The sequence below is a fragment of the Diceros bicornis genome, chromosome 27, assembly GCF_020826845.1.
Source record: "Diceros bicornis minor isolate mBicDic1 chromosome 27, mDicBic1.mat.cur, whole genome shotgun sequence".
NCBI classification, from domain to species: domain Eukaryota; kingdom Metazoa; phylum Chordata; class Mammalia; order Perissodactyla; family Rhinocerotidae; genus Diceros; species Diceros bicornis.
The window spans coordinates 36,274,958-36,288,417 of NC_080766.1; the positions used below are offsets into that span (position 1 = coordinate 36,274,958).

Genomic DNA, 13,460 nt, shown 5'->3' on the forward strand with positions numbered 1-13,460 from the left:
CATTAAGATTCAGGTAACTGATCATATCAGTTGTCTGGGCTATGGGAAGATGACTGAAATTTGTGGCTCACATCTGACAGGTATACAACAAGATTTTATAATAATCCTGGCTTTTATGTATTATCCTTATCCCTGCCTTCATCTTATTTTTCTATTCTCATTTCCTTTTTTTAATTTAATTTTATTTCACCATTTTGGAATTTCTCCCCATAAGCCGCTTTAATTTATTTTTGTTGTTTTTTTTTTGTTTGTTTTGTGAGGAAGATCGGCCCTGAGCTAACATCTGCCAATCTTCCTCTTTTTGCTAAGGAAGACTGGCCGTGGGCTAACATCCATGCCCATCTTCCTCCACTTTATATGGGACGCCGCCACAGCATGGCTTGACAAGTGGTGCGTCGGTGTGCGCCCAGGATCCGAACCGGCGAACCCCGGGCCACTGCAGCGGAGCACGCGCACTTAACCGCTTGCGCCACCAGGCCAGCCCTAATTTATTTTTGGAACAAAGTAAAATACAAATAAACATTATAGCTCCAAGGCAGGAAGCCTGACACACAACAAAAGATGTGCTCCCATAGAGAACACAGCTCACCTGCAAGAATCACTCCTGCTTTCCTGTCACCTGTGCCCACATGTCTCTCATGTGAGAAAGGTCATGAGGGTTGAATGCCAGACCTTACCTGGAAAACGAGCAGGTGTTAAGTTTGTATCTTCAAACTTCCTATCTCTCAGCCATTTCTTCAGCTCTATAAATGCCGGCTTGTGGCTCTCATTCACTAATCAATGAAAAGAAAAAATAGTGATTAAAATCACCATATAGGGGCCGACCCAGTAGCATAGCGGTTAAGTGTGCACACTCCGCTTCGGCAGCCAGGGATTCGCAGGTTCAGATCCCGGGCGCGCACCAATGCACCGCTTATCAAGCCATGCTGTGGCGGCATCCCATATAAAGTAGACGAAGATGGGCACAGATGTTAGCTCAGGGACAATTTTCCTCAGCAAAAAAAGAGGAGGATTGGCATCGGATGTTAGCTCAGGGCTAATCTTCCTCAGCAAAAAAACAGGAGATTGGCATCAGATGATAGCTCAGGGCTAATCTTCCTCACAGGAAAAAAAAAAAATCACCATACAATCAGATCATCATTTACAAAGAAAATCTCTGATGAACTGTCTCAGTGTTCAGAAACAATTCAGACAGTGTTATCGCAAAAGGGAATAAATTTTAAAACAAACAAATAACGTAAACTGATAAAAACCATACAAGCCTCTCAAAGATGCAGGAAAAGCATTTGATAAAATCTAACATTCATTCCTGACAAATACTCTCAGCAAACAAGGATAGAAGGGAACTTCCTCAACCTGACAAAGAATATCTAACAAAAAATCTACTGCTGACACACCTAATAATGAACAACGGAATGCTTTCCTCCTAAGATCAGGAAAAAGACAAGGAGGTCTATTCTCCCCACTTCCATTCAACACTGTTCTGGTAGTTCTAGGCAGAGCAATAAAGAAAGAAAAATAAACAAAAGGATCTATTTGGGTTGAATTGTATACCTCAAAATTTGTGTGCTGAAGTCCTAATCTCCAGTACCTCAGAATATGACCTTATTTAGAGACAGGGTCTTATGATGAGCAAACAGCTATTTTGAGTTGCTGCCTAGGCATTTTCCAGTATGACAACCCTGCTCACAACCAGAGTCTGGATATTCAGGGAAGGGCCTGAGCTTAGGGTTCCCAACAAAGTTCCAGCATTGCTTTTCCTGGGGCACCTTTTAAAACAACCACTTTGAGTTGAGCCTGCAAAAAGCTAGTGACCACCCCAAGCACCTTATAAATAACAGGTGCTTACTACACTGCTCTCTAGCTCCTGCTCACCTGGGACGTGGGTTGGAGGACGGGCCCTCTAAAGCCCCATTCCCACTTCCAGGATCGTAAGTAATAAATCTTATGACTTTACTTCCTTTGTATGAGACTACTGAAACTGTGCCTTCAATCAAAACGGCCCTGGGGTTTTCACTTCCCCAAAGTGGGAATTCAAATGCTGAGGGAGCCACCTGCTGACCCCATGTGAGTGGCTTGTGCCTCCTCATTCAGCAGGTCATAATCTGCATATTCTTAACTTAACACACCAGCTATGGGCCTTCCAACACAGCTCTTTACAGAGGAAATCAAGTTAAAATGAGGTCATTAGGGTGGGCCCTGATCCAATATGACTGGTATCCTTATAAAAAGGGAAAATTTGGACAGACATGCATAGAGGGAAGACACTAGAAGAGACACAGGGAAAAGACAGCCATCTACAAGGAGAGAGGCCTGGATCCTTCCCTCATAACCCACAATCCTGCTGACACCTTGATTTTGGACTTCTAGCCTCCAGAACTGTGAGACAGGGAAATTTACAGCTGTAAATGCCTACATGAAAAAAGATGACTCAATTAAAAAACAGGCAAAGGACTTGAATAGGAATTTCTCCAAAGATGATCTACAAATGCTGAATGAGCATATACAAAAAAGTTCAACATCACTAATCATTAGAGAAACCCAAATCAAAACTGCAGTGGGTATTGTCTCATACCCATGAGGATGGCTACTATCAAAAAAACGGAAACCAAAAAGTGTTGGCAAGGATGTGGAAATATTGGATGGAACTCTTGTGCACTGTTGGTGGGAATGAGAAATGGTACAGCCACTGACGAAAAAGAGCATGTCTATTCCTCAAAAAATTAAAAATATAATTATCATATGATCCAGCAATTACAATTCTGGATGTACATTCAGAAAAGAAAGCAGGGCCTTGAAGAGATATTTGTCCACCCATGTTCCTAGCAGCATTATTCACAATAGCCAAAAGGTGGAAGTAACCTAACTATCCATCAATGGATGACGGGATAAAGAAAATGTGATATATATGTAGATACAATGGAATATTATTCAGCCTTAAACAGAAAGGATTTTCTGACGGGTATTACATGAATGAACCTTGAGTGCATTATGCCAACTGAAATAACCCAGTTACAAAAAAACAAGTACTGTACGATTCCACCTATATGAGTTATCTAGATGGTCAAGCTCATGGAAAGAGAAAGTAGAATGGTGGTTACTAGGGGCTGGGGGAGAGAAGGTAATAAGAAGTTATTATATAATGGGTACAGAACTCCAGTTTTACAAGATGAAAAGAGTTTTGGAGATTGGCTGCACAAAAATGTCAATGTGCATAACACTACTAAAATATACTTAAAATGGTCAATTTCACATTACATGTATTTTACCACAACTAAAAATAAAAATTTTTCAAAAATCTGAAATCAATAACCTAAATAAATGGAGAGATATACTTTGTTTACAGTTTGGAAGTTTCAATATTGTTAAGATGTCAAATTCTCCCCAAATTGATATATAGATTCAACACAACCCTAATCAAAATTCAAGCAGGCTTTTTTGTAGAAATTGACAAAATGATTCTAAAATTCCTATGGAAATGCAAAGGATCTGGAATAGCCAAAACCATTTTGAAATACTGATTTTAAAACTTATTATAAAGATACAGTAACGAAGATTGTGTGATACTGTCATAAAGACAACAAAGAGATGAATGAACAGAACACAAATTCCAAAAATGGACTCACACATATATGGATCACTGATTTTTCACAAAGGTACAAAGGCAATTCAGAAGAGAAAGGACAGTTTTTTCATAAATGTTGCTTGAAGAATTGGATCTCCATAAGCAAATGAAATGAATTTACTCATACCTTGCACATATATAAAAATTAACTCAAACTGATCATAGACTTAAATATAAAGCCTAAAACCATAAGACTTCTAGAAGAAAACATAGGAGAAAATCTTTGAGACCCTGGGTTAGGAAGATTTCTTAGGTATAACACCAAAAGGAAAATCCACAAAACAACAAATTGATAAACTGGACTTTTATCAAATTTTAAATTTTACTCTTCGAAAGACATTGTTAAGAGAACGGAAAAAAAAGCCATAGAATGATTGAAAATATTTGCAAATCACACATCTCATACAGGACTTGAATCCCGAAAATCCAAAGCACTCTTAGTAGTCAACAAAAAGAACCCAACCTAATAAAAACAAGAGTGAAAGATCTAAACAGTTAACCAAAGAATGCCTATATAAATGGAAAATAAGCACACTAGTCATTAGAAAAATGCAAATCAAGACCACAGTAACATAGCACTTCACACCCCCCTGGATGGCTATAAACAAAAAGACAGACAATAACAAGTGTTGGCAAGAATGTGGAGCACCTAGAACTCTCATAAACTGCTGGTAGGAATGTAAGATCATACAACTACTTTGAAAAACTGTTTGGCAGTGTCTTTAATAATGAAACCTACACCTACCATATAAGCCAGTCATTCTACTCCGAGGTATTTACCCAAGAGAAAAGAAATCACGTGTCCGTGCAAAGACTTGTACACAAGTGTTCGTAACAGCTTTATCTGTAGCAGGCAATAAATGAAGACAACCCAAACGTCCATCAACATGATAAACAAATCATGGAATACAGTCAGCAATAAAAAAGAATGAACTATTGATACACACAGCACCAAAGAATGATCCCAAAATAATTATGCTGAGTAAAAGTAAAGTAAAAAAATTTTAAAAATCCATACTCTATCATTTTATAAAACTATAAAATGCAACCAAACTGATAGTGACAGAAAGTAGATCACTGGTTGCCTGAGGATGGGGGGAGGGAAAAGGGGCAAAAGAAAAGGATTACAAAGGAAAGCAAGGACACTCCTGGAGTGATGGACATGTTCATTATCTTGACTGTGGTGATGGTTTCCCGTGTGCATACATATGTCAAAATCTATGAAATTATACACATTAATATGTGACATTCATTGTATATCAATTATACTGCAATAAAACTGTTTTTTTTAACAACATGATCTAAGATAAAATGCTCCCAAAATATGTTATCACAATCTAGAGAATAGATTTTACAGTAAGAGTATTTAATCAGTGAGCATTTAATGAGCAACTATTACACACACAGCACTATGTTACCACTGTAGGGAATGCTCAACAAGTTCTTCACCTTCAAAAAGTTGACATTTTAGTTGGGAAACAAGACTTCCATGAAAAACAACCAGAAAACCAGTAGATCCTTATGAATAATACCCAGTAGGCAAGATAACAAAGGGTGACATTAGTGAGAATTGGAAATGGCATTACCAAAAATATAATCTCAGCTCAGTCTTGAAGGTTAGAGAGAAACAGAACAAGTAAGAAGGAAAACAGATGTTCTAGGCTGAGGACGGATTAAGAGGAAGAGGTGGAAGGGTGTGGAGCACACTCGGGGAACCGTGAGTAAGAAAAGACTTCCAATACGTGGAGGGGCAGGACAGAGCCACCTACAAAGGGAGCTGATGTCACACAGGAGGAGTTCAGATATCACACAAGAGGGAATGAGGAGGCTGGAGGCTCCCAACCAAAAAAGCCACGTGGAAACAGTCCCTTAGGAAAGTCAACAAATGGAACAACAGGGAAGGAAGAAAAACAAGGGTGTAGGTAAACCAGCAAAGAGCCACCGGAAATCATCTACAGGCAGAACGGAGAAGTTCACCTAAGGCCAGGTGAGATTTAGCAGGACACTGGCTACGGAAGGCAAAGAAGGATAAAGAGTCAAAGATCACCTCAGAAGATGCTGACACACTTGAGGTCCACTAGGAGGAGTGGTTAAATTTTTATCAAAAATAACGACATTTATGTAGTCCTTTCCAGTTGGCCAAGTACTTTCACTTAACGTATCTCGCTCAGACTGGGTTACACTGAACTCGAAATGACGAATTTACATCCAAACACTGATTATCTTATAGATAGCGAGAGGTCAGGAGAGAGGCCAGGACCAGAATCAAAAACCTACAAGTCATCCCCAGAGAAGACAAAGCTGAAGCAAGGAGAGCTGCATTTATATTCCCAAAAGAGTTTAAAAGAATGTAATGGCACTATTAAAAGAGTATTCTTGGGGCCGGCCCCGTGGCTTAGCGGTTAAGTGTGCGCGCTCCGCTACTGGCGGCCCGGGTTCAGATGCCGGGCGCGCACCAACGCACCGCTTGTCCGGCCATGCTGAGGCCGCGTCCCACATACAGCAACTAGAAGGATGTGCAACTATGACATACAACTATCTACTGGGGCTTTGGGGAAGAAAAAGGAGGAGTATTGGCAATAAATGTTAGCTCAGAGCCGGTCTTCCTCAGCAAAAAGAGGAGGATTGGCACGGATGTTAGCTCAGGGCTGATCTCCCTCATAAAAAAAAAAAAAGAGTATTCTTTAAGAAACATTCTTTTTGAACATTGCCCATGTGCCTTTGAGAAAAGCTACGTGTATCTGTTAATTCCAATCAACAAAGGATTCCTTTTTTCATCACTGGCACGAAAAGATCTAAACTGTACCTCCTCTTGATTCAGAACTTCTGAAGAGTTTCCGTCTTCTGATCCGGCTGGTTCTGCCTCTTCCCTTCTTCATACTAAAACTGCAGTTTCTGTTTAGGTGCTCAAACTAAAATAAAAAGCATTTTCTTTGGCTTTCTTTCCAGTTGTACGATAATCATTGATCTTTGTACCTATAACAATACAAATATACAGACACATATTATTTGGTAAACCATTTCTCTAACGTGTTTTTGTATACAAAACCTTTACACTCTGAGCTAAATCATGTTCCCGTGTGCAGTAATGGAGTGCCCATTATATCGTTGCCTCTAAAACAGTTTTATTTTGACGTCCTCCTAAATGCTGATTAATCATGGAAACCCTCATAACTGATTTCATACCCGTGTACTTTAGTGACTTACACATCTCAATTCTAATTAACATTTACTAAGCACCAATCTAACTACACTTGGAATGAACAGTAGCCATGAAGCCACCATCAACTAGGAAGTCTTAGAGAAAAAAAAAGTCCTCTTTCAGTGTGAAGCAAATAACGGTTTGTTTTTAGAACCAGGATCCTGAAGTCAACATGATTAATTGGGAGTTTGCAACAGATTAGGAAGAGAATGAGAGCCAAGAAAGCAGACAAAACAAAGAAATGATCATAAAATCCAAAATGACTATTAGAGTTTCCACATGCTACTTCCTTGGAAGAATAAAAATGAAACCCATTAAATACCAATATGATACAGGCAACAGAGTGGAGTATTATGCAGCCATTCATAGGAAGAAGTTAAGTGCTAAGATGTAAAAATGTCCCAGATATAGGTGAAAAAATAAAGTTGCAGAACATCACAAATTCAATGATCCCTTTTGGGTTTGCTTCTGAGCATATTATATATGCTGATAACAGCAGACTTAAGGAAGGATGTTAAAAAATGTGCAAGGGAGGATGGCATTTACTATTACTTTTGTATCCTCCCGTGACTCGTTTATGTAAGAGCACATAAGTGACATAATGTGAATATTACTTATGTGCATTTATGTGCATTTTAACCTTAAAACTGTTTCTAAAATCTACTACTAAAAAATACCAGACAGGGGCCTGCCTGGTGGCACAGTAGTTAAGTGCGTGTGCTCACTTCGGAGGCCCAGGGTTGGCAGGTTCGGATCCCTGGCGCACACCAACGCACCACTTGTCAAGCACCACTTGTCAAACCATGCTGTAGCGGTGTCCCATATAAAGTAGAGGAAGATGGGCACCGATGTTAGCCCAGCACCAATCTTCCTCAGCAAAAAAGAGGAGGCTTGGCATCGGATGTTAGCTCAGGGCTGATCTTCCTCACAAAAAAGATAAATAAATAAATAAATAAATAAATAAATAATACCGGACAGAAATGAATAACAAAACAAGAACTCCAGGCACTCCTAATACCCTCCTTCAGCTGCGGAAGGTTCACTGTGTCATCTACCCAAAGTTGGCAAGTCGGGTCCCAGGGCCCACCGCAGCTGGTCCCCTCTTGGTGCCCAGCGCTCCGGCCGCACATGGGCCGGCGACCCCCACGATGACCCCTGGCCCGGCTGCGCGCGGCCCCGGGTCCAGGGAGCCAGCTCTGCACGAGCGCCGGGTGACAGCACGGCTACCGGCACCCTCCTCGCGCCCAGTCCTCTGACTCAGACGTGAGGCCACCCTACTGTTCGACACTCGCCGCACCCCCCCCGCCCTGCCTTATTCCGGCGGATGGGCCTCAGGACCCAGAGGGTTACAAACTCACAGCCTTAGGCTCCCTCGCATCCCGCCCGCGCGCCTCCACGGCGGCTTCTTGGGTCAAAGACGCTAAATGAACGGCTTCCAGAGGATGGGGGATACCGTAGTGCGCAGTACAACACCAGGCCTGCTGGGAGTCTGCAATCTGCACTCAGTTCTCCTTTTTACACCAAAAAACTGAAACGTACGGAAAATTCCAAAATTACCCTGCTCCCGTTGCCCGGACAACCCCCGGGTTACCCTGCTTCCATGACCCCGGAAGTCCTTCCGGCCCATCCGGCGCTAGGCACCGCCTCCAAGATGGCTGCGGCGGAGGGCGGGCCCACTGCAGGTGGAAAGCCAACACAGCGCCCCCCTGAACACGAGTTAAAGAAGCGAACCGAAGCCATAGAGAGAGAGAGGCTGAGAGCCGTGAAGACCGCCTCGAGTCCTCGTCGTTAGTCGCCGGGCGGAGCCTCCTCTCCGCTGCAGGCCGACGCCTCCTGGCGTGCGCATGCGCGTTGTTTCCCGGATGCGTCACTGACGCCCACCCCTGCGTGGGTGAAAACCCCCCACTCCAGAGCCGGGTTAAGAAAATCCATTGGCACGCGGGCCAGGAGCCTGCGCTCTGAAGAGTCGGCCTGCGCAGTCTCCTTCCATACTAGCGAAGAGGGACCTCTTAGGGCTCGCGTCTCCAGGCCCGGCCCTTAAAAGAGGCCCTCACCCAACCCTTGGTCCGGGACCTCCGCCTCGCCTTTGGGCCTAGCAGGCCTGGGGCCGCCGCCTAGCGGGCAGCCTTTGCCTCGACCCTGCCCACCCGTCCGTCGGCCGGCTGGGGCCCGCCCTCGCCCCTTTGCCCTGCTAGGCCACCTCAATTCACTCTGTTTGCCTTAACTGTCCCAGAACCAGCCCACAGATTTCCAAATCATTGATGTGAATACTGCTCCCTCCAGGAAACGGAGTTCAGTTTCTGTCCCACCCACCCCCACCTTGATTATGGGCTATAGTTAGTGACCTGCCTCCAATAAAGTATGGAAAGAGGGGAAAAGTGACTTTACAGTGGAGAAACCTGGCAAACACTGCCTCGGCCAGGTGATGAGGGTTAATGTCATCGGTGATGAATCTTGTTGATAGCCTGCCCCCTGGATATAAGAGGGGTACTTCACCTCTGCGATATTCTTCCCAGTTCTTTGAGAAAAACATCAGACAAACCCAAAAATACCTGACTAGTACTCTTAAAAGCTGTCAAAGGTTATGAAAACTGAGTAGACTTGGAGAATTTGTCGTAAACCAGAGGAAAGTTAAGAACTATGTAATGTGGTATTCTGGAGGGAATCCTGGATTAGGAAAAGGATATTAGGCGAAAAACTAGTGAAATCCAAATGAAGCATGGAGCTCAGTTAATACTGCTGTTCCCACATTGGTTTCTTAGTTGTGACAAATGTACCATCAGGGTGAGATGTTGATACTAGGGGACATATGATAAGGCGTATACAGGAATTCTTTGTACGACATTTGCAACTTTTCAATAAATCTATTCTAAAGTTAAAGGTTTATTCAAAAGAAAAAGCGGGGCTGGAAATACGTGGTTCCACATTTGGACCTATGATTCAGTGATGTCATCAAGGATCGAGGCTCTTTCTAATTTTCCACAATACCGTCCTTAGGGAGTTGGCTTTTCACCTTTTAGTATGTTTCCTCCTGGTCTCAAGATAGTCATTGCAGCTCCAGGCATCACACTGTCACACAAAAGTATTCAAGGAAGAAAGGAAGTCAGGAAGAAAGGGGGCAGATAAAATAGGTATTTTCCTTTTATGAAGCAGGAAGATAATGTATACTCCCATTTTTAGATGGGAATTGACACAGAGTCTTTCCTGGACCAAACTCTACCAGGCTTTTCTGAGCCTTCTTCTCAACTAGGCCTCAACCTGGCCTATAAAATCTACAGACTCAGCACAAATGATTTCATTCACTGTCCTCCCCCCACATTAAAAGACTTAAACACTGACATAGTTTCTGATAGCTCAAGGCTGCAAGCCTACCAAGACCCTAGCCTCCTTAACATGTTCAAGGCTGCCGAAAGAATTTACTGTTTGTTCTAGCCCACATCTGACCATGGGCCCTTTACCCCCTTTCTTAGAGCATTTACTTAAAATTTGTGAACCTAGGGTTGGCCCGGTGGCATGGTGGTGAAGTTCCCATGCTCCACTTTGGCAGCCCAGGTTTTGTCGGTTCGGATCCCAGGAACGGACCTAGGCACCACTCATCAAGCCATGCTGTGGTGGAGTCCCATATACAAAACAGAGGAAGATTGGCACGGGTGTTAGCTCAGGGACAACCTTCCTCAAGCAAAAAGAGGAAGATTGGCAGCAGATATTGCTCAGAGGCAATCTTCCTCACCAAAAAAAAAAAAAAAAATTTGTAAATCCTTCTTCTGTCCACTTGAGATAGATACATATCAGCTTGTTGGGGGAGAGGGAGAATCTCCCTCTGCCCTTTTCCTTAAGGTTCTTATGGCTGGCCAAATAATTAACAAGACAGGTTAGCAGGAAAAAATAATACCAAGTTTAATAACATGTATACATGGGAGAAAGCAGGGACACTGCATTTCTCTACACAATAGCAGAAATTCTCGTCTTAAATACCGTGTTCAGCCAATGACAAAGGAGGATTTTGGGGGTGGGGGGAGTCAGTTACAGGAGATTATCACTAAAGCACAGTAAACAAGAGTAAGGTTATTATGCAGATTTAAGGCCTCACCTTCCACATTGATAAGCCTCTAGAAATGAGGCCATCCCCCCCCTTCCCAAAACAGTGAGGGAGATACCTTTACAAATGGAGATTTCCCCTATAAATGTACATGTTTGTCTGGCAACTCCTTGCAGGGCCATCCAGAGAATGTGGCCAGCGAGACAGAACTTCTGATAAGATGGGCTTGTTGGTGCCTTTCCTATTGTAACATTTATACTACATTATCTTTACAGCCATCATGATAGAAGATCTGTTCCAGGAAGGAGCCACCATGTCAAATTCTTTAGGCAGTTAGTGGGGGAGGTCAAATGTCCCTCAGAGAAAACAATCAAGGTAAAGAGATATATTTTAGGATGGCCAAATCTTGATCTCCCACAAGCTACAACTCAGGAGTGTCTTTCTTAAGAACTTGAAAGCCATTCTTCTGAAACGTAATTTTCAGAAAGGATAAGGCTTCTGTCTCTCAATCTCTGTTTAGCAGTCACTGCTGGCCTATTGACATTTACACTGACCATCCCCTTGTAATTTTTCACTTCCCTGACTGTACTCAAGCTCCTCTCTTCCACCTCCCTACTTCCTTACTCTTTCTTTAAATGCCCAGTCACCTCTGTACGGATCCAAGATGAGTTCCGTTCATTCAGGAGCCACTTCCCTATTGCAATAGTATACTGATTAAAATCTGCCCTTACCACTTGAGGATCCAACATTGTTTATCTTTGACAGAATTAAGTAAATTGCTTCCAGTTACATATCTACTTAGCAACTCAGCCACATTTAGATTCTGGGACTCAAAGTCCATGCTCTAACCCTAAGAAAGGCTTACTGAACATCTTAAGCATAAAAGGTAAGAAGAAAAGCCAGTGTCAAGTAGAGTTCTGTGAGGGTAAATAATCATGGGCAAGGGAAGACCCCGAGGGCTTAATAACTTAGAATTTAACAATACTGTTTTCCAACATCTTTTATTTCGATAGACACTGTGGAACTGTGTACTTTAGGACAAATAAAATAACTGCTTTGAACCAGTGGGTAGTAAAGATGTGAGTTTATTCCACAAGTTAATAGATGTGATAAAATTCTTTCTCCATATAGCAGCCAGGATTATCTCAGACTTGACTCTTACAACTATGGCGTATCTTCCATATTGCCATTAGCAGTAATAACAGGTCCAGAGCCTCCACCTTTACATTTTTGTTTCATTTCTCAAATTGTTCAGAACCCAGACAAGGTGCTATGTATGAGGAAGGGTGGGAGGCTCACAAACACACCACCAGGATCAAGATCCAAATTTGACAGGGGAAAAAATATGCAAAATCTTAATACAAGATCTTAATTCACTGGCTTTAAATTAGCATGCTTTCCAAAAACAAACTTTCAATAAGTTTCCCATAGTCAAATCTGTCAGTCCTTTCCTTTGTGATTCTTCTCCTGTTTTTATGCTTACAAAGACCTTTTCCCATACTGAAAAATATAAATTTTACTTATATTTTCTTATACTTGTTTTATGGTCATCTATAAACCCATAAATTTAATAACTGAGAAAGCACTTTCTTCTCTCTCTTTAGAAATTAATTGGTGTACCTTGTAAGATGAGGATCTCTTCCTTTGCAATCATTACTCATTTTCCCCAGTACCATTTTTGGAATAACTCTTTCTTTCCTCCGTTACTTGTTAATGCCACTTTTATAATATACTAAATTCTTATTACTGCATGATATTTTATAGATTGTGTTTTCTGGAGCATGCTGCCCCACTTACTTGTCAATTCTTGTGTTGGTACCGGTGCTAAAAGGATAAACAAATCAGGCTGAAATCATGATTCATGGCCCTCTTAGAATTTGCCTTTTGGAACAGCAGGCCCCTCATCATGACCAGAGTTCCCTGCATGCCATGTGCTATCGCTGAGTGGCTCTAGGTGGATTGAATCCATCCCACTTCCTTCTAGCACTGGCTCACCCCGGCTACAGAAGAAAGTAGATGTAGCTAGGGGTGTGGAGAGAGGCCAGCAAATGACAGACCAAGCATCACTTGGATAAGGGAGAAAATCCAAAACAAAGCTCTTCATCATCCTGAGTGGAAAAAAAAAAAAAAAATCCCAAAAGGTTATGAGGTACCACTTCATCTAAATAACATTTTTGAAATAACACAATTTTAGAAATGGAGAACAGATTACTGGTTGACAAGGGATAAGGTTGGGAGGGTGGGGGCAAAAGACAGGTATGTTTGGTTATAAAAGAGCAACAGAAGGGATCCTTGTGCTGATGGAAATGTCTTATATCTTGATTATAGTGGTGGATACACAAATGTACACATGTGATAAAATTGTATGGATCCAAACATACACATACAAAATAAGTACAAGTGAAACTGAGGAAATCTGAATATGACAGGTGGATTGTTTTGATGTCAATATTCTGATGGGGATATTGTACTAGAGTTTTGCAAAATGTTACCATCGAGGAAAACTGGGTAAAGTGTAAGGAATCTCTATATTACTTCTTACTACTGCATGTGAATCTGCAATTATCTCAAAAAAAATTTAAGTCTGAAAAAAA

The 13,460-nt window shown here is 42.0% G+C and overlaps 1 protein-coding gene across 6 annotated transcripts in view; it reads right to left on the reverse strand.

Moving 5' to 3' along the window:
- The window catches only part of SETD4 (SET domain containing 4), a 28,914-nt gene extending 20,025 nt beyond the window's left edge, over positions 1-8,889 (reverse strand). For 2 of the 6 annotated variants that reach the window (XR_009215795.1, XM_058523064.1), the window contains exons 1-3: positions 8,385-8,889; positions 6,432-6,601; positions 678-773 (exon numbers count right to left, since the gene is read on the reverse strand). Coding sequence is in view for 5 of the 6 variants with exons in the window: in XM_058523064.1 (XP_058379047.1) it covers positions 678-773; positions 6,432-6,504 (169 nt within the window). In the remaining variant the exon portion in view is untranslated. Of the gene's footprint in view, positions 1-677; positions 774-6,431; positions 6,602-8,185 lie in introns of all 6 variants that reach the window. The other 4 variants (XM_058523061.1, XM_058523063.1, XM_058523062.1 and 1 more) reach the window with 3 other exon arrangements.
- Between the last annotated feature and the right edge of the window lie 4,571 nt (positions 8,890-13,460).